Here is a 19,337-nt window from a genome sequence, read left to right as displayed (position 1 = left end):
CTGTTATCTGCCTACTTAGGATATGATGTCAATGACGTTGGCATTGAAAATAAGATGTAGACATGGAAACAATCTATAATGAAACAACCGTATCCATTAACACACCTGCGTACCGTGGGCATTATACTGTTTACAGAGATGTCTTGGCCTTGAGAGAAGATATTATATCCTTCTCTAAAACAATTTAATGTCAGGGTTTTTAACTACAGACACTGAGTTACAGCATGATACCCGGGTTGAGACAGCCACCCATGCAACATCACCCACGATGCAGTGACAAGATTGCAGGTTTAGATTATAGTGGTCAGATCGAGCCTTGCGTGGAGGACATTATACTCTACCCTCGATAGCTGTGGCTATCCCATCACACAGACCACATGCTGTAGATGCTGTACCATCAGCACCTTGACACTCTCAGAATGCAACGGACACAAGAGGAGTAGAAGAACAATCTGTTAACCTGATCCCTCGAGTAGAAACCAGTAGCGCACGTGATCAGTTGAAACCCATGAACATAAAAGGAAAGATGAGAGTCTCCTGTAACAAATCAAATCAGCATGGATACCAAGCCGACATCTATAAATCCATAGCAACAGTAGTTAGGGAAGGCAATGAATGGTGTTATCTTTGCTTGATAGGAAAGACTCTCACCAAATGTTCCCAGTGGTCTATCTTACCTAATTTTTTTGGAGCTATTCCTTGTTTTGAGTCAGTGATTAGTGACAAAGGAGATGTGCACCACCCAACATTCGAATCGATAGTGGGGGAAAGCTATTCTATTAATCTGGTTTATTAGCACCTGTATTACAACTTGCCAAGCTATCAACAAAATGGTTGAATGAAGACACTGAATGCCTTGACCGAAGATTTGTGTAATGCATAGTGACTGTAAAATGATTATAGATCTTAATTATTGGAAATTTGTTGGGTAGCAAGTTGTGCATCGCTGGGTACTGTCATAATCTGATGACCGTCATAATCAGCAGGTGATTCATGCTTAACCAGCAACATATCAACCCCACTGTTTACTGTACGTTCTTTTCTGATGTTTACCCATGACACCATGGGACAGGTAATCCTATACGATTTCCCCCTTCAGTAACAAGCGCTTGCTCATCTAGGAAACGGCTACATGTGTGGTTATGGCAGCCATGGGTGATCTTGCATAGAACCGTGTTCTCCATAAGGGCAGCGTTAATCTGGTGCTCTACTGCTGATAGAATGCAGCAGGCTTGCCCAGGAAAAAGGCCAGAAGCAATTAGTGGGAGCGCAGGGTCTAGGATACTGGATGAGAATACCAATCTACTATGAGTGGGCTTGAGGACAACTGAGTTTGGGGAGAGGTGCTTCTAATTAGACGGCACAGGCACTCTATGGATCAAAAGATATCTAATGCCGGCTCTCCACAGCATGTGGAAGATGATGATGGGCACTTTTTTTGCTGGCAGTGCCCATTGATTGACTTTATCAGTTAGACCCTCCTACTGCTCTCTGACAGTTATTTACATTTACATTTAGTCATTTAGCCGACGCTCTTATCCAGAGCGACTTACAGTAAGTACAGGGACATTCCCCCGAGGCAAGTAGGGTGAAGTGTCTTGCCCAAGGACACAACGTCAGTTGGCATGACCGGGAATCGAACTGGCAACCTTCGGATTACTAGCCCGATTCCCTCACCGCTCAGCCACCTGACTCACCTGAGTTATAGTTTGGTCGCTGTATGTTGGTATAACACTTGGGAGATTGTTCATTATTGTTTTCATCCATGGAATCTATGGTATCTATGCTTGTATCAATACTCGTAAGACAGTAAAGTTCATATATAATATTGCAGTGCTTCTTTTCTCCAAGCTAATAGTGATGATGATTAACTGTTTTTAAAAATAACAATAGTAATTTAACACATGATACATTGTATATTTAGTCATTTAGTCATTTAGCAGACGCTCTTATCCAGAGTGACGATATATATGTGTAAAATATTTTTTAAAGCTTACCTTCAAGGGATGTTCATAGTTGAACAGTCGAATAATGTAAACCAGCCTGCATTTTATAGTAGGCTAGTACCGAGTGGCGATTTAACAAAGCTATGTTTAATTAATTAAAAAAGTTACATGGACTGCAATAGAAGTACTTCAATGTATTATGGTTCATGCATTAAATCCCAGTGCAAGTGCGACACCAAGTGGACTACCTAAACTTCGCGTTCATAGTACCATTTGGAGAACACAAAGTAGTTTGGGGCCCCATGCATAGAGGATTATCTAATCATCCTTTTTTTCAGGAAGTAGCACATATAGTACACATGTAGCACAATAGTATCCCGCTGCTTTAGTTTGATTGAATCCAAAACACATTCAGACGCACCCCTGTGTATCAATGCATAATTAGTTTGATTGGCAATTACCTTGTAGTTGAGCCCCACCTGGGCGTAAACTAATTAATGAGCCGTTAAAAACTGGTGGACATATATTGTGCGTGGGGATGCCCGGACATAGTGTTACAAAATAGGGTGATTGACACGCAATTAAAGTGTGCGACATCAAGTAGCCAACAACTCAATGTTTATTCTACTAAATATTAATAACTTAACACAAACGTTCAATGATGAGTAATGATGTTACCAAAAAGAAAGGAAAAGTATCAGGCGAGAAAAAGACGACGAAAAGAAAGGCCAAAAGAAGAGAAACTTACGCGGTGTACATCTACAAAGTATTGAAACAGGTGGGCTCCCAACGACAAACAGTTTCAAGTAGTTTTCTTTGTGTGTTTTCATGAGAACTTATTTGCTTCCTAGGTTCATCCTGATACGGGCATCTCTAGTAGAGCGATGAGCATCATGAACTCGTTCGTCAACGACGTTTTCGAGCGAATTGCCACAGAAGCATCCCGTCTGACCCAGTACAACAAACGGTCCACCATCACCAGCCGTGAGGTTCAGACCGCTGTCCGACTGCTGCTACCTGGAGAGCTCGCAAAGCATGCTGTGTCTGAAGGAACCAAAGCTGTCACTAAGTACACTAGCTCAAAATAAATATCCAAGTCTACAAATGCCCTACCTTCAATGGCACAAAGTTTGGCAAACCGAAGTAGCACTACTGATTTAAATTAAGTTGTTTCATTTTTTTTTGATTATTTGGGGTAAATAAATGCACAAAACTGAAACTTGTCTTCACGTATATATTTTTGCTTCTGGCTTGAATCAAGCGTGTTTGTCACGTATACAAACTTGTATCAACAGTAATGATACATTTTCACCACTAGGTGGGACAATGTTAACGATTCCGCCACTGAAGTCTCTAACAGCCAACTCATCAAACGACTAAACCCATATTAACTGCATTCATTTGACACCCATACAATGCTACATTCAACAGTCGCCAATCCTACTTAGGTTCCTACTGTCACTTCAACTAAAACAGTTGCAATGCAACTAAAGCTTGAGCTACAGGACATGAACATGCTGATCTAAAATTCTGATTGATCTTGTCAATCAAAATCAAATTGCTCCAGTCAACTGACCTACATTCAAACCTACATTTGCATTCGAAAATACCTTTGTTGTGTGGAAAGGGTTATTCGATCAAGATCAAACTGTCCATGTGTGCATTTTCAAATGGCTAATATTTACACCAGAAGAATAGGTAAAGAGAATGAACAATATAGAGCCTTTTTATCCAATGTTTTCATTTCATGGAAATCTGTCTAATTGTCTGTTTATTGAATAGTTCTTGATTACATGATAATAGCACTAAGGAAGTCAATAAATGCCATCTGTGTGTGAAAGACAAAGTTATAGAGGTCTCTCCGATTAGGATAATGTTTATATCACCCCGAACGTATATCTATAACCTTATCAACAACCCGAAAGTCAAGCATTCAGTCTTAATGTGCTTGAATGGGACTTCACCTATGATCGCAGTCGATCCATTTCAGACGGGTCCTGATACATTGCTAATGACACAACATCTCCAGACATATCACCACGTGAGCGATCCCATCATTAACTGCACTGTTTTTGTTCCTGATTATCATGACCATTTGCCACCGGTGGTATCGCACTCTCTGCATACACCCTTGCAGTATCCTCTGTGTGGTTGTAGTCATTGCTGTCTCCTTTAGGGAGAGTGTTATAAACACATTATGGATAGATGCATTAGTGACTGATGCAGTGTCTGGGCTCGCCTTGTTTTGGTGCAAGAGTGCATCATTAGAAAATGTTCCACTTGGTGGGGAAGCGCGTATTAACTGCACTCGCAATGAAATGAGGTTGTGATAGATGGTTAAAGTTATGAGGGACTATTAGATTGAAATATGAACCTCTCAATTGTCATAATGAAGCAGAGGGCTATTTGCGTGGCGATCAGTGCGTTAGGAGACGATTGGAATCCTCCACGACGGGGACAATGTGTTATAGGTGGAAGGGTTAGGGCTTCAGGAGAGCAGAAGAAGTAGTAATCACGCCATCACAGAATGGCACTGAGCTACCATTCAATTCAAGGCTCTATAAATCCATTCAGGTTTGCACCCTTAGATTTGGAGCTAAGGGGTGAGGCTGAGAGGGACTGCTGTATGGGGTGTCATGGTGTAAACCCTTTGTGAGGAAAGTGTCTGGCAGTATATATGAAAACCTTTGCCATTATAGGTCATCAGACTGTGGGCCATTAAAACCCTCAAGCATGAGCTTTCAGAGATAGTACAACCAGTCAGATTATACTACACTGGGTGACACTTTATGAATCTTATTGAGTAGGTTAAAGTGAATGGGGAGGGTGATTGAAATGACCTCCCCAACTCCCCTTCACTAGCAAAAACAGATTCCTATAACTCCTAATCTATCATCCTGATTTTAATAGTGACCCTAAAACCCAACCCTGAGTAAAGATACTGTCCTCCTCTCGTCACTATTGCAAATTCTTCATTCAATTCTATTTGCATTACTACTGTTAAATAGGTATTCAAATTATGCAAGTTTGTCCTGGAACTCTTATCTCCAGGGAAGTTTTCCTTTGTACTGTACATTCATACATACATGACTCCAAATAAATGTTCAAAGCGATATACTTTTCATATTCAGCAAGCTAACTGCAGTGTTAAATACATTCTATTATGTTCTGAGGATATTACATGACTGCTTAGTGTGGAAGGAGGTCCACAGTTTAATCGCTTCCATTGTATCACTGTGTGCCATAGTACTCAAAACAGCATTAAGAGGGGGGTAATCAGAGGGAACTAATTGACTAATTGCAGAAATGAAGTACCACAGACTCATTAGCTGTTTTCAATGTCCAGAAACTACTGTAGCAGAGGAGGTGGACCACAATGCAGCAAACTCAAAGTGAAAATCTACTTGAGGAAACTGGAGATTGAACATGTCCACAGGGGCTATGAGAGCCGGGGGTGCTACAGCACCACTGGAAATAAAAAATTTTTTTGTTGAAAATAGTCCCCGCTTCATGGAGACAAAAAAAAAATGAATGCCCACCATTTGAGAAATGAATTTATCGAAGTCACTGTCTTTTTCCCCATTAGTAAGTGTTTAGTTCAGCGTTTTAAATAATTGCGTTACCAGGAATGATATTTAAAATACATTTGGGAGTCAATGAGGCGGGAAAGTGCCTACATGTTTTCCTGATGACACCCGGGCCATTTGGAAGACATCAAAGTAGAGAGGAGGTAGCCCAGATGCATATTATAAACCCATTATGGATATCATTTAAAAGGATGTACTCCAGCAGCAAAACAATATTCCCAGTCTCTCTCTAGTAATGTGTGTTTGCAAAGTTGAAACTCCTACACGCCTTCAGTTTAATGTGCCATCTATTACCAACACTGTAACAGGAAATAAATGCCTCTGATTTTCCTACCAGCAGCACAGTCATTGAAGTACAGATGAGGATACACTGAGAGTCTGTTTTCAAATGAGAAAGAAAAAAACTGAAAATGGAAAAAGACTAAATATCATCAGGATGTCTTCCTGGGTTCAATTCAGAGTCTCCTCGGACTCTAAGAGCATCAAACATAAATGCATAGATGAGATAGATAAGATAAATATGAAAACGGAACATGTGACAGATAAGGAGACAAGCAAAGAAGTCCTAGGCTTTGGGGTCCTTTAGCCAGAACATGCTCAGCGCAGAAAACGTGATTCCATATTGCAAATCCTTTGCATCCCTACAAACATCATCAGTACAGTGGCGGTTCTACATTGAATTACACCCAGGGCTAGACGCCCTTCGCGCCCCCCCCCCCCCCCCCTCCCCCATTGAAATCAAAAGGCTGTTATGGTAAGACCGATTATGTTCTATACAGCTAAAACAGCCTGGGGTCAAATTGACACCAAACATAATAGGAGGGTTACATAAACATGCCTTTACACGCTAAATGTCTGTTATTACATGCTATATTAATATAACTTTAAGGGAGGAACACTTTTAGTTATGACGTTAAACTATACTTTGTCACGAAATATAGTTGTAGCAAATAGCAAATGTTCGTCTTTGAAACTACCTACAGATTTGAAAATTCCGTTGGCTAATTACAGGGCCTAACCTAAATAATGAAAATAAATAATAACTGAACTTGTAACAGTTTTGTTGCAAAGCACACTATTATGGTGAAATGTTATCTCGCTTGTTTGTTGAGTTAAAACCGAAATATTGTTGTTGCATAGCAAGCATCATAGCAAAAAGGCTAACAAACGTAAGAGTTAGCCTATACCCTTTTTTTTTTCAATTCGCCATTTCACACAATTAAAAAAAACAAAAATGTGCAGGAACTTTAGGCCTATATTTATAATGTTATGAATTGTCCGTTCCATTTGGGAGACCCAGTCAGATGAGCTGTCTGTCCCTCTCCCATTTTTTCACACAGCTTCTGTGCACGGCACCTTCTCAGCAAGCAGGGGTGCCTGCAGCTGCCTGAAGGGGGCGCCAATTTGCCAATTCCCCACACAGTGAAATGATAGAAAAGAGAAAACCGCTTCGCGGCGCAGAGATTTTTATTTATTTAATTTATGCTCGTGCGCCCCCCACTGACATGAAAAAATGCGGTCCGCCCGTGCCTAAAACCGCCCCTGAACATCATCATGGAAAACGTGTGGAAGGGGATGAGAGCAGAGTGTACTGATGGGCACAAATTATGGCCAGTCCAGGAAAATGGAGGCCCATCCTTCAAAAGATATGTGTGTGTCAGATGCCCAGCAAGTAGGTTTAAGAGGCTTAATTGTGTGCCTTCCCTCCACCATCATATCACTACCCGTGGGGTAGAGGAGAAACAGTGGTGGCCACTCGTTCAGCCTGATGTCCTTAATGTACCTAGGAACCATGTGGGTGCAGGAGAGCCATGTCCATTAAGGCCCAAGCAAAACAAACCAAACCTCCTACAAACCATACAGCCTCACTGAGCTGCAGAGATTTCATGTTTTCATTTTGCTCTGCCGAGGATGGATTTTAAAACCGCAACCAAGACATGTATTAAAGTATGCAGATTTGTGTATATTTTCTTTGAAATTATAGAAGTCATTGTAATGAATTCATGAGTTGTGACACTAGTCCATGTCTAACACAACTGATAGGTAGCTAGTGGGAGCTCACAGTCCACTGAAACTCTACTGAGAGAGCACTTGACCTTCAAATCCCACTTGCCATATTTGTTACCATATAACATGCACTAGGTCAAATCATTAAGCAGCTGTTGCCTGCAAAAGGGAATCTGGACAAAGAAAATGCTAAAATGCCAAAAAACAGTTTGGAGAAATTGAATTGTTTAAATAACAATTTTTACATGACCGTCAAGCAACTGAATGGTACGTAAAGATTCAGTAGGATACTGAATCACTTGAATATCATGTTGCACTGTGACTCAATCTGGAGTCTGTGCTTATTTAATGAATTGTCTTAAACATTAGTAGATTTTGGTCAGGTCTGTCGTAATGTGACACTGGGTTAGAAGTCGGCGGTTAAAGAGGCCACGTGAGAGGTGTAAAAATAACCACTCTATCGCTCTGCAGGGAGGTTGAATATCAAAACAAGCCTGTGAGCCTGAAAGTGGACATTAGACAAGACTCAGATACACTGACGGACAGAGACCCAAAGCCCTGATTCAGCCTCCTACATCCAGCCTCCACCATTCAGTCATTCTCTCAGACCGAACAAGCCGGGAGTCGAGAATGTCGCGAGGCAGTTTTGTCTTCAGCCCCACGGCCCTGCGCTCCCTCCAGCTAGACGAGGACATGCTGGAGAGGCACCGGTACAGGAAGCAGTTGGCCACACATCAGTTGAACGGATACCTGCTGAAGAAGGAGGCCCGCGAGCGGGTCACCCGCACCCTGGTTACTGCCACGGCTCCGGCTGTGTGCCACGACCTGGTCATCCAGAATGCTCTGTATACAGGGGACAAGGAAGCTGTGCAGCGCGTATTCCCTAAAGGAGCCAGAACCAACCTCATCATCGAACCACAAGGAGGGGATATGCGCTGGGTGGCCCGGGGGGGAGGTAAGACCATTTGAGATCAGATGTGAAGCGTGTGGCTCAGGGACTGGTTGGGTTGTGTGTTGTAAACGTACATATATTCAAGCACAAGTAGAGTAAGGGTTGTGGAAAAACCTTTTCCAATAGACTTTTCTCTTTTACTGAACTAGGTCCATAATACTAAAATAGTTTTGTATTTAATAGTCCTGAGACAGAATTCAACCATGGGGGTATCAATTCATAATTTATAGGCTTAATTATAGGTCCAGTCAACAACAAACATTCAAGCCAGTGAGAGGTTAGAGTATTAGTCATGTGCTTCATTTGTCTCTAGATGGCTGTCCAATCAAATGTCATGATGGCATACACACAGTAACAGCTGTGTGTTATTGTCTGAGAGAAGGATAAATCCAAATCTATAACTTGAGTTTGTGTGCGTTTAGGCTTTTTAAAATATACTGTATTCTCACATATTTAAATTAAAAGAAGGTAACCTTTGGATGGAACGTGATTTCATTGTCCAGTGATACCACACAGGGTTAGGGTTAGAGTCATGTCTGAGAGAGTGTTACATGTGCTGTGAGTGGTCATGTCTGAGAGAGTGTTACATGTGCTGTGAGTGGTCATGTCTGAGAGAGAGTGTTACATGTGCTGTGAGTGGTCATGTCTGAGAGTGTGTTACATGTGCTGTGAGTGGTCATGTCTGAGAGAGAGTGTTACATGTGCTGTGAGTGGTCATGTCTGAGAGAATGTGTTACATGTGCTGTGAGTGGTCATGTCTGAGAGAATGTGTTACATGTGCTGTGAGTGGTCATGTCTGAGAGTGTTACATGTGCTGTGAGTGGTCATGTCTGAGAGTGTTACATGTGCTGTGAGTGGTCATGTCTGAGAGAGAGTTTTACATGTGCTGTGAGTGGTCATGTCTGAGAGTGTGTTACATGTGCTGTTAGTGGTCATGTCTGAGAGAGTGTTACATGTGCTGTGAGTGGTCATGTCTGAGAGAGAGTGTTACATGTGCTGTGAGTGGTCATGTCTGAGAGTGTTACATGTGCTGTGAGTGGTCATGTCTGAGAGAATGTGTTACATGTGCTGTGAGTGGTCATGTCTGAGAGTGTTACATGTGCTGTGAGTGGTCATGTCTGAGAGTGTTACATGTGCTGTGAGTGGTCATGTCTGAGAGTGTTACATGTGCTGTGAGTGGTCATGTCTGAGAGAATGTGTTACATGTGCTGTGAGTGGTCATGTCTGAGAGAGAGTGTTACATGTGCTGTGAGTGGTTATGTCTGAGAGAATGTGTTACATGTGCTGTGAGTGGTTATGTCTGAGAGTGTTACATGTGCTGTGAGTGGTCATGTCTGAGAGAGAGTTTTACATGTGCTGTGAGTGGTCATGTCTGAGAGTGTGTTACATGTGCTGTTAGTGGTCATGTCTGAGAGAGTGTTACATGTGCTGTGAGTGGTCATGTCTGAGAGAGAGTGTTACATGTGCTGTGAGTGGTCATGTCTGAGAGTGTTACATGTGCTGTGAGTGGTCATGTCTGAGAGAATGTGTTACATGTGCTGTGAGTGGTCATGTCTGAGAGTGTTACATGTGCTGTGAGTGGTCATGTCTGAGAGTGTTACATGTGCTGTGAGTGGTCATGTCTGAGAGTGTTACATGTGCTGTGAGTGGTCATGTCTGAGAGAATGTGTTACATGTGCTGTGAGTGGTCATGTCTGAGAGAGAGTGTTACATGTGCTGTGAGTGGTTATGTCTGAGAGAATGTGTTACATGTGCTGTGAGTGGTTATGTCTGAGAGAGTGTTACATGTGCTGTGAGTGGTCATGTCTGAGAGAGTGTGTTACATGTGCTGTGAGTGGTTATGTCTGAGAGAATGTGTTACATGTGCTGTGAGTGGTCATGTCTGAGAGAATGTGTTACATGTGCTGTGAGTGGTTATGTCTGAGAGAGTGTTACATGTGCTGTGAGTGGTCATGTCTGAGAGAATGTGTTACATGTGCTGTGAGTGGTTATGTCTGAGAGAGTGTTACATGTGCTGTGAGTGGTCATGTCTGAGAGAGTGTGTTACATGTGCGGTGAGTGGTAATTTGCTCCTGGGCCACCGGCAAAGGTTTCTGGGCCATCGAAAATATCATATAACACCGTGCCTCCCTGAAATAGCCCCCTCAGGACAAACAGGCTTCAGAAGAGCACAGCATTTAAACCCACAAGATACCACCACCATTACTGCAACTGCAACATCAAAACAAAAACAACCAACGGTCGGCAGTGGTTTGAAGTCATTGCTCCACTTGACAGAGGGGTCTGCTTTGCATATGCATGGATTTCTTGCGGCACCAAGCGAAGAACTACCGCAACGATGTCATAGCTACAGCACAGGCCACGGGCCCTGTTCTGCAGTTCTGGAACTGTCTCCTCGTGGGAGATGACCTCAACCTCATCAGCATCATGGATGACCCTCAGTTTAGCTACCTTATCGATGCTATTTATGACACCAGCAACATCGAGGAGTGGAAGAACTTCAGATTCAACTACAGAGGGCTGAGTAGGTCCTAGACTGCTCGGAGTTCTGCTATGTGTGATTGGCCAGTTCTAGCGTGGGTCATTTTGGTCATTCTGAATCTGACAGAGAAGGATATGGACATAATTTGCGAGGTTTAAACCTGATAGATCATACATGATCAGCGGGTGTTCATCTCAATCATGGCAGATGTTTATTTAAAGGCCTGCCAAGCATTTTTTTTTTTACCAGCAAGCCATGTACACAATAGCCAGGCCCGCATGACAGCCACCCTCCTGGGCCAGAGGTGAGTGACCAGACGTGCCTGTGACCCCTCTCCCTCCGCAGGGCTGTGGTCGTTGACCTACGAGCAGGAGCTGACCACCCCGCTGCACATCACGGCCGGGCGGGGCTTCACCGAATGCCTGCGGCACCTGCTGCTGAGAGGGGCCAGCGTGGACCTGTCCCCCGGGGGAAGCAGCGCCCTCCACGAGGCCTGTCACAGCTGCCAGCCCGAGTGTGTCAAGTTGCTGCTGTCCTACGGAGCCAACGCCAACGCGCTGAGCGAGGACGGGCTCCTGCCATTGCACATGTGCACCAGCCCCGAGTCCATTGAGTAAGTGCTCGTTCACCTTTTGATACGCATTGTTTTAAAATGACTTGTTGTACTGTACATAATGATGCTTGGTCTGTTAGGAATAACTCCTGCTGTTTGAGTACTAGGACTGTTGTACTGGACAATTCCCTGTGGAATTAATTTAGCTGGATTATCCAGGTGTGCCAAATACCTCCTCCAGTTCGGTGCTGCTATCAATGGGCGGAGCCTAGATGAGGATGACACGCCCTTACACGTGGCGGCCAGGAACGGCCTGCTGGGACACACGGAGCTGTATCTGCGCTACGGCGCGGCGCTGGATAAGAAGAACGACGAGGGCAAGACGCCGCTGAACTCGGCGTGCTCTCACCCCCAGGAGCTGCAGGACCTGGAGCGTTACCTCCGGGTGTGCCGCCTGCTGCTGGAGGCCGGGGCCGACCTCCACGCCGTGGACCAGGACAAGCAGTCTCCACTCCACATGGCCTGTAAGATCGTCAACCCGGAGGTGGTGGACCTGCTGCTGGCCCGCGGCGCCTGCGTCAACGAAATGGACTACGGGGGGCAAGCTCCCATGCACAACATCCTCAAGGTGGTGTGCTACAAGCTCTCCCACAAGCCAGAGAGGGTGGTGCGCTCGCTGCTCAATCACGGATCCATACGGGTGTGGCCGGGAGCCTTGCCCAAGGTGAGAGCCTCCATGCTTTTGGAATACATTGTACACAGTTCAAACCTGCGCCATTGTACACAAATATTTCAAACTGACTTTGCATGCTGTTCGTGTGCCCTCTATGAAGTATTTAAGGGTTCCCGGTAGGTATGCGTTTACCAGTGATTAATCAACCTGGCATCAAACAGCCAATGATGCAAGCACAGCACACTGTACAGAAGAGAATGTGCTGAAGAAATTCAACTCAGATTCAATACGCCGCTTGTTTTCACGTACTGCAATGCATTCTCAGTGGGAAATAAACTCTTAGACTATTCACTGAACCCACGTGCTCTTGACAAAATGCCTGACTCCTAATTAGGCAAGTGTTAATAGGAGATTAATTAGCACTAATTACATAATTTCCAGTTAAACCCCTGGAGGTAAGACCGAGCTGTTCATTTCATTTGTAACTTAATTCAACTGTTTAATTACTTTGTGTACTATGGCCTTGCAGCCTTCCAACTTCAACATGATGTGAACTGACAGATTGTAAATCGACTGCATCTTTCAGGTTTTAAAGTACTGTTGTGGCTCCCCACGTACCATAGAGGCGCTCATAAACGCATACACCCGCATCAAAGTGACAGATGACTGGGTGGAGGCTGTTCCCCCTGAGGTTTTTAAGGTGAGTTTTTAGGTAACTGTTGAACCATAAAATAGTGTAGAGAGATTTTAGATTTCATTGAAACTGTGGTCCTCTTAATGACTCTTTCAACTACTTGCAGTTTACATTTAGTCATTTAGCAGACGCTCTTATCCAGAGTGACTTACAGTAAGTACAGGGACATTCCCCCCGAGGCAAGGCAACGTCATTTGACATGGCCGGGAATCAAACTGGCAACCTTCAGATTACTATCCCGATTCCCTAACCGCTCAGCCACCTGACTCCAGCAGTCATAACAGATGTAAATATGGTTACTAACATGAGGTCTTGATGGTTCCTTTAACCCAGTACATTTTTGCACTACAATCACAATCAATAATTTGTGTCACTGATGTTGTCCTGTTTCCCCCTAGGAGCACCAGGAGTTCTATGAGTCTTTGTTTTCCTTGTCAGAGAGCCCTCGCTCCCTTCAGCACCTGGCACGCTGGAAGCTGAGGAACTTCCTTGATGGTCGTTTGACTGAGGTGGTCCCTAAACTAAACCTTCCCACCTTTCTCAACAACTACCTGCTTTTGGAGTCCAGGGACTATGTCCACTGAGAAAGACACCCCATGATAAACTACATCAGAGATTAGCTCACTGCTTGTTTTGTACGGAACTGGTTATTTTCACCTCTGTCTACCTGGATGCTAATTGTTTAATTGATTAGAGAGATCGGGGCTATTTTGAAGATAACAGCGTTCAATTTCATGGAAGTTCATTTTCAACAAAGAAATGTATAACCAATTTGTACCACAGGGGGGTGCTGTGGTCTTAAATTAAGTTAACTGGTACAAATTACCAGTTAACTGCATTTTCCCAGATGATTGAATTTTGGGATGCTTGTCATTTTGTATTTATTAAGAAGAAAAACGCACCTTTAATGCCATCGTAACTTTTATGTGCATTATGTGCAGGTGGTTCGGTTCAATAGTAATAGGCCAAACAGCCTAAACTAAAGCAATTTTTATAGTTTCCACTATCTTGGTAAGAGACTTGGAAAGACGGAAATCTTATGCAAAACGTTTAAGACTAAACTTCTTAAATATCTATTTGTATCATTATAAATTGATTTACATTTTCAAAAAGTTGTGTTTTCATTTTCCAATAGGCTTTGGATGAAAAGACAACAATATTCCTGGAAATTCCTTCCATTTGGCACAAATTTTTCCCAGCCTCCATTCCTATTGTTTTGATTGAATGTACTTTTTGGGGGCTCTTTAGTTTGAGTAGTAATACACCTATCAATACAATTGTAAATAATTGCATTTATATAGTATATTGATTGTCAATGCGTTAAATAATTCTATTAAAGATCAAACGAGAATGTATATCTTATAGTCGCAAAACACCACAAATAGCCGATGATATGACAAGGCTATGCAATTACATGGAATGTTTTGTTAGGCTATTCTTTATATCTTTATTTTTGCTTTAAACTTTAAAAGGCTTTGCTAGTTTTGTGTTGGGCCATATGTACGGCATGTGTGACTGTATAGTGAGCATAAGGCTTTGAATACCAACTACCCATTCGGAGAAGAATGGTGAACCTGCGACAAAAGGTTGTGACACGGAGACAATACGCTGACTTGGGTAATGAACCTGTCACAGTTTGTTGGACGATATTTTCAGCTTCTACGGCAACAACAGACCGTATCAGATTAATGTATTAGCACAAACCTCTGAAATAAAAAAGTATTTAAAAACGTGACTATAATATTCAAACTCTGTAAAAATTCAGTGCCTGTAATTAATTATAATGTAGCCTAATAACAAAAAAAAATAATAGTTAGGCCTATAGCCTAATAGTTCTAGAGCTTCTTAATAATAATAAGTTATTGTAAAAAATTATGATAAAATACATGAAAGAATGAAAGTAGCATAAGCTATAATATAAAATATATACAATGTGAAGGAAAAGGAATTGAATACATAAAAATGTATTAAACACAGGTTATATTCCATGTGGGGGATTCTTATTGTAGACTAGCCTCCATTTAGAGATAAAGTCCACTCGAAAAGATGGGGGAGAGGAGAGCGGGAGAGGAAAGCTATCTGGTTTCAATAGATCAAAGAGGGGTGCTGCTGAATGGAGTCATTTGCAATTATACGAATAATTAGCATCGCCCGGTCCTCCATTGCTAATCAGAGTCGGTGGTGATATGTTCATGTCTTCATGCAATCAGACGGCCAGTTGGAGTGTCCGCGCCCCCAGGACTCAATAGAGGCTAATCATCATCAGCACGGATTGGCATTTAAACGGTAAAATGATCTCCGATTAAATCAACACCTAAAGAAAGGAGAAAAGTGTTTTCTATTCGTTGTTTTGTGGACTCATAAAAAATGAAACACATCGGAACAATGTGCAATTCTAAATAAGATCAATTTTATTTTTTTAAATGGGCCTTTCTAGCAAACTCGGATTTGTAGGCTAAATGCTTTAGATTTTACGTTGAATCCAATAAAGTTGAAAGTCACTCAAACTGACTATTCAAAGCTGCTCAGCTTCGGTTAGCCGTTGACCTCACATAAATGCCCATTATCCTAATCTAATTTTGCCAGAAAATCTCTCTCCAGGGAATAATTGTTGCCGCACTTTTCGAAGGCCAAATTCATTGTTTTAACCCAGGGGAGTTGAAAAGCTTTTCTCTCTCAGGAGAGGAGAAACATCTGCCTCTCCTCCCTCCCGACTCTGATGCCATCCGTCCCAACATTTTCACAAAAGCATCGTTGTTTTATGTCGTCCCTTGAATCCAAAGTAATTACTTATCATCAATCAAAATTAATAATAGCTGATTGGGTTGGTGTGGTCAACGATTATAGAAGGGGAAGGGTTGAGGCAGTCTCTCACACCACTTCTAGTCATGTGGACTGGCCAAAAGGGGTGGAGGGCTGGGGGTGCGACCCATCTATTTGGTATCCACTGGGAAACTACCGCCTCTCAAGGCGGCCAAAAAGTCAGAAGCTGAATAAGGAAATGAAGCGTAATTTGAGGAAGATGGATGAGTCCCCAGGGAAACACCCCCTTTCATTCCATTTGTATTGCAGACGACAAGCTCTCTCTCTTTCTCTCTCTCTCTCTCTTTCTCTCTCTCTCTCTCTCTCTCTCTCTCACACACACACACAGACACACACACACAGACACACACACAGAGAGAACGGGGGGGGGGGGCGGCAGAGTAAGAGGGAGGAAAGTAGGGAGAGGTAGAAGGGAGAGCGTGTGTGTTTATGTCTCAGTGTGTGACAAATAGGGAGAGGGAGTGGGCACCAAACAAGACAGCGTCAACTCGCAGTAAGCTGAGGAGCTTTCGGACTAGCTGCCCAGTGCATAGGATAATACCACAGAGGACGTACAACTTGACTCGATTTGTCGAAGTAATTTATTGAGGGCAAGGACGCCTGACTATTTTCGACGTAAAAGACTATAATTGCATAAAAATGCAGAGACCAGGCGGCCAAGGGACGGCGTTTTCTATCGATTCATTAATAGGAACTCCTCAACCTCGGCCGGGACACCTGCTCTATACGGGGTATCCCATGTTCATGCCATACAGACCCTTAGTGATTCCGCAAGCATTATCTCATGCACCTTTACCATCTGGCATACCTCCTCTAGCTCCGTTGGCATCTTTCGCTGGACGTCTTACCAACACTTTCTGTGCGAGCTTGGGGCAGGGGATGCCATCTATGGTTGCACTCACGACAACACTGCCAAGTTTTTCGGATCCGCCAGACAGTTTCTATCCACCCCAAGAGCTGCCCGGACCTCGATTAAGTGCTGATCCAGGAACAAGGAGGCAAGAAAGCCCCCACTCAGAAGAGCTACATGCGAGAGAGAAGGGCTCAGACCTACTCAATTTCTCAGAAACTTTTCAAACAATTTCAGGTAAGCTTTACTTTTCTGTACGGCATCGTTATATGCGCTTTGAGGAGACTTGTTGCCCACCAATAGAATAATATGAATCTAATAAATTTGTATTGTGCCTGACTTATATTCGCCTACTTGGATAACTGTCGAAAGTGTGTGAAAAGATTTCACTATAATGACAAGTTTACTGTGTTTCACAGACTTGATTTTTGGATTGTGACATTAATCATGTAGCTCTTAAATGTAGTCTCAGTTTTAAATGTACTTCAAGTGCATAATTAATGTAGGCCCTTGTGAAATGGAAAATAATAGTATTGGACGTCATTCGATAGATCTTTCATATGCCATAATAACAGGCTCTAATATAATTTAGGCCTATTTAGTTCAGGGATTGACAAATGGAATGAAACCACAGGACCAGAACCTCTTTATTTTTTAAACATATGCCTAAAAACTGATTAGGCTACTAGTTCACTTCTGTGTCCATAATGACGTTTTTTTCATTTTACAGGTGAAACTAAGTTGTACAGCTCAGACGATGAGAAACTGGACATGAAATCAGCAGATACAGTGTTGAGTGATAGAGAGGACAGCTCCGCCGACAGCGAAAACGAGAGTTTTTCAGACGGGAACAACTGCGGTTCTTTATCCCAAAAGAACAAACTCAAACCTGGGTCACAGGAGCCCCTACCACCTGGAAACTCGGCGGGAAAGAGTCGAAGGAGACGAACAGCTTTTACAAGCGAACAGTTACTTGAACTTGAGAAGGAATTTCATTGTAAAAAATACCTTTCACTCACTGAACGTTCTCAAATCGCCCATGCACTTAAACTGAGCGAGGTTCAAGTCAAGATTTGGTTTCAGAACCGTAGGGCGAAGTGGAAAAGGATCAAAGCCGGAAACGTAAACAACAGGTCGGGAGAACCTGTGAGAAATCCCAAAATTGTTGTACCCATTCCAGTCCACGTCAACAGGTTTGCCGTGAGGAGTCAACATCAACAAATAGAGCAAGGGAGCAGGCCATGAACTATTCTGATAGCCTGAAGGGGAAAATTACATTTGGTTTAGTCAAGTTCCCAGCCGGTTTGTTGAATGCATGAAGCACAAAAAAGGATTAATTTGGTCTGTGTCAAGTTACACTTTTGCATCACCAAATGTTCTATAAACTCGATATTGAGGACCAACTTTACTGGCAGAGGAATCAATTTGTCATATAACCCAAGCTTGGGTTTTATTTATTGTTTTGTAAATCTGTAAATATGATCATGTGTCAAGTGACACTCATGGGCACTATAAAATAAGATTGTAAAAATTCTTTTTTAAAGTATTTATATGTAGGGCCTAAATGTTCTATTACTTATTGCATGTGCTTTACTCACTCAGTAAAGCTATTCTCACTTGTATTTGGTACGTTTTGTTGGTCAAATTTTGCATGTACCTTACACAGTTAATTTTGATAGGAAACTGTAGGAACTGTAGCCCACTCGCCAGCTGTTCGTGGAAAAAAATATGAAGGAAATAAGTAACCGAACAAGGTAACACTGTAAAGTATATTGACGTAATAAATTCATTTTATATCGAAAATATACATCTGTAAGCACACTTATTACTAAGGTAGTTCACCTTTCCGAATATTTATTTGTTGTTGTCACTGCATTTATTTTATTTTGGTCAACAAAAAACCCAAAACAAAACATAACAAAACAAAAAACAGTATAGGCCAATAAGGGTTTATATGAATAACAACGCTACCATTGTATTGATACAAATTATAATAGGAGCAATAACATCACCAATCACAATATGAAACAATATAATAATAAAACATTTTATTGTCATAAGCCACAATACCATAAAATAGGCCTAATTCACAATCAGTGGAGTGACAATTTTGAGCCTTAATTCGGTTTGAAATTGGACGAGATGTTTGAAATTAGACGAGATGTCTAATTTCAAGCTCCGTCTTAAACATTTAAATTGTGTTTTTAGAATAAGATTTTAGAGTTTATTTATAGAAAATAAAGTAAATCAATGATTATCATCATGGGTGAATAAACTCGCGTACTAGGGCCTAAGATCGCATGGCCTACTTCTCTCCTCGCTATGGATTGGGTAGACATTCAAATGGATTGATCATTTTGAATAGGCATGAAAACCATTGCACTTATGCCTGTCCAGCAGCTCTTTGTTCTTCATGATACAAATGAAGATTTTCACAAAGCAGTCGAGAAAGAAAAAGCGAGAGGAACACTTTTTTTGTTAATCGCAGCAGCAGTCATTTATCTCTCTTTAGGAGGCCATGTTGTCTCAAGGTGGAGTGATGGATCCCCATTAGAATGGTCATATCCAACACATTGTAATGAACTTCACAATCAATCACTGTTAAGAAAAGAGACTAGGGAGCTACACTGTGTGTGTGTGTGTGTGTGTGTGGAGGTGTTTTACGTGCAGCATGAACACGCAAAAAAATAGGCTTTATAAAAAAGTTGAACTTTTTGATGTCGGTGTCTGGGTAGATTTCCGTGCTATATTTCACACCTGAGATGACTAC

At 42.3% G+C, this 19,337-nt stretch overlaps 3 protein-coding genes across 4 annotated transcripts; all 3 read left to right on the top strand.

Moving 5' to 3' along the window:
- The first annotated feature begins 2,462 nt into the window (after positions 1-2,462).
- Positions 2,463-3,165, top strand: zgc:92591 (uncharacterized protein LOC436997 homolog). The gene is made up of 2 exons (XM_062482057.1): positions 2,463-2,724; positions 2,798-3,165. The coding sequence occupies exons 1-2, from the start codon at positions 2,605-2,607 to the stop codon at positions 3,032-3,034; spliced, it is 357 nt and encodes a 118-aa protein (XP_062338041.1). The 5' UTR covers positions 2,463-2,604; the 3' UTR covers positions 3,035-3,165.
- A 4,875-nt stretch (positions 3,166-8,040) lies between these two features.
- asb10 (ankyrin repeat and SOCS box containing 10) lies at positions 8,041-14,245 on the top strand. Of its 2 annotated transcripts, none has more exons than XM_062482343.1 (5): positions 8,041-8,495; positions 11,320-11,587; positions 11,747-12,251; positions 12,787-12,900; positions 13,293-14,245. In XM_062482343.1, exons 1-5 carry the CDS (start codon positions 8,171-8,173, stop codon positions 13,476-13,478), a joined length of 1,398 nt encoding a protein of 465 aa, XP_062338327.1. In that variant the 5' UTR covers positions 8,041-8,170; the 3' UTR covers positions 13,479-14,245. The 2 variants fall into 2 exon arrangements, with proteins under 2 accessions (XP_062338327.1, XP_062338328.1); XM_062482344.1 differs by lacking the exon at positions 8,041-8,495 and adding an exon at positions 10,655-11,016.
- Positions 14,246-16,170: 1,925 nt separating this feature from the next.
- gbx1 (gastrulation brain homeobox 1) lies at positions 16,171-18,372 on the top strand. The gene is made up of 2 exons (XM_062481465.1): positions 16,171-16,804; positions 17,298-18,372. Exons 1-2 carry the CDS (start codon positions 16,357-16,359, stop codon positions 17,810-17,812), a joined length of 963 nt encoding a protein of 320 aa, XP_062337449.1. The 5' UTR covers positions 16,171-16,356; the 3' UTR covers positions 17,813-18,372.
- Positions 18,373-19,337: the final 965 nt, after the last annotated feature.

This window comes from Osmerus eperlanus, chromosome 16 (assembly GCF_963692335.1).
Source record: "Osmerus eperlanus chromosome 16, fOsmEpe2.1, whole genome shotgun sequence".
NCBI lineage: Eukaryota > Metazoa > Chordata > Actinopteri > Osmeriformes > Osmeridae > Osmerus > Osmerus eperlanus.
Note: the sequence above shows the minus strand (reverse complement) of the source record. Positions and strands in the feature narration are given on the sequence as shown.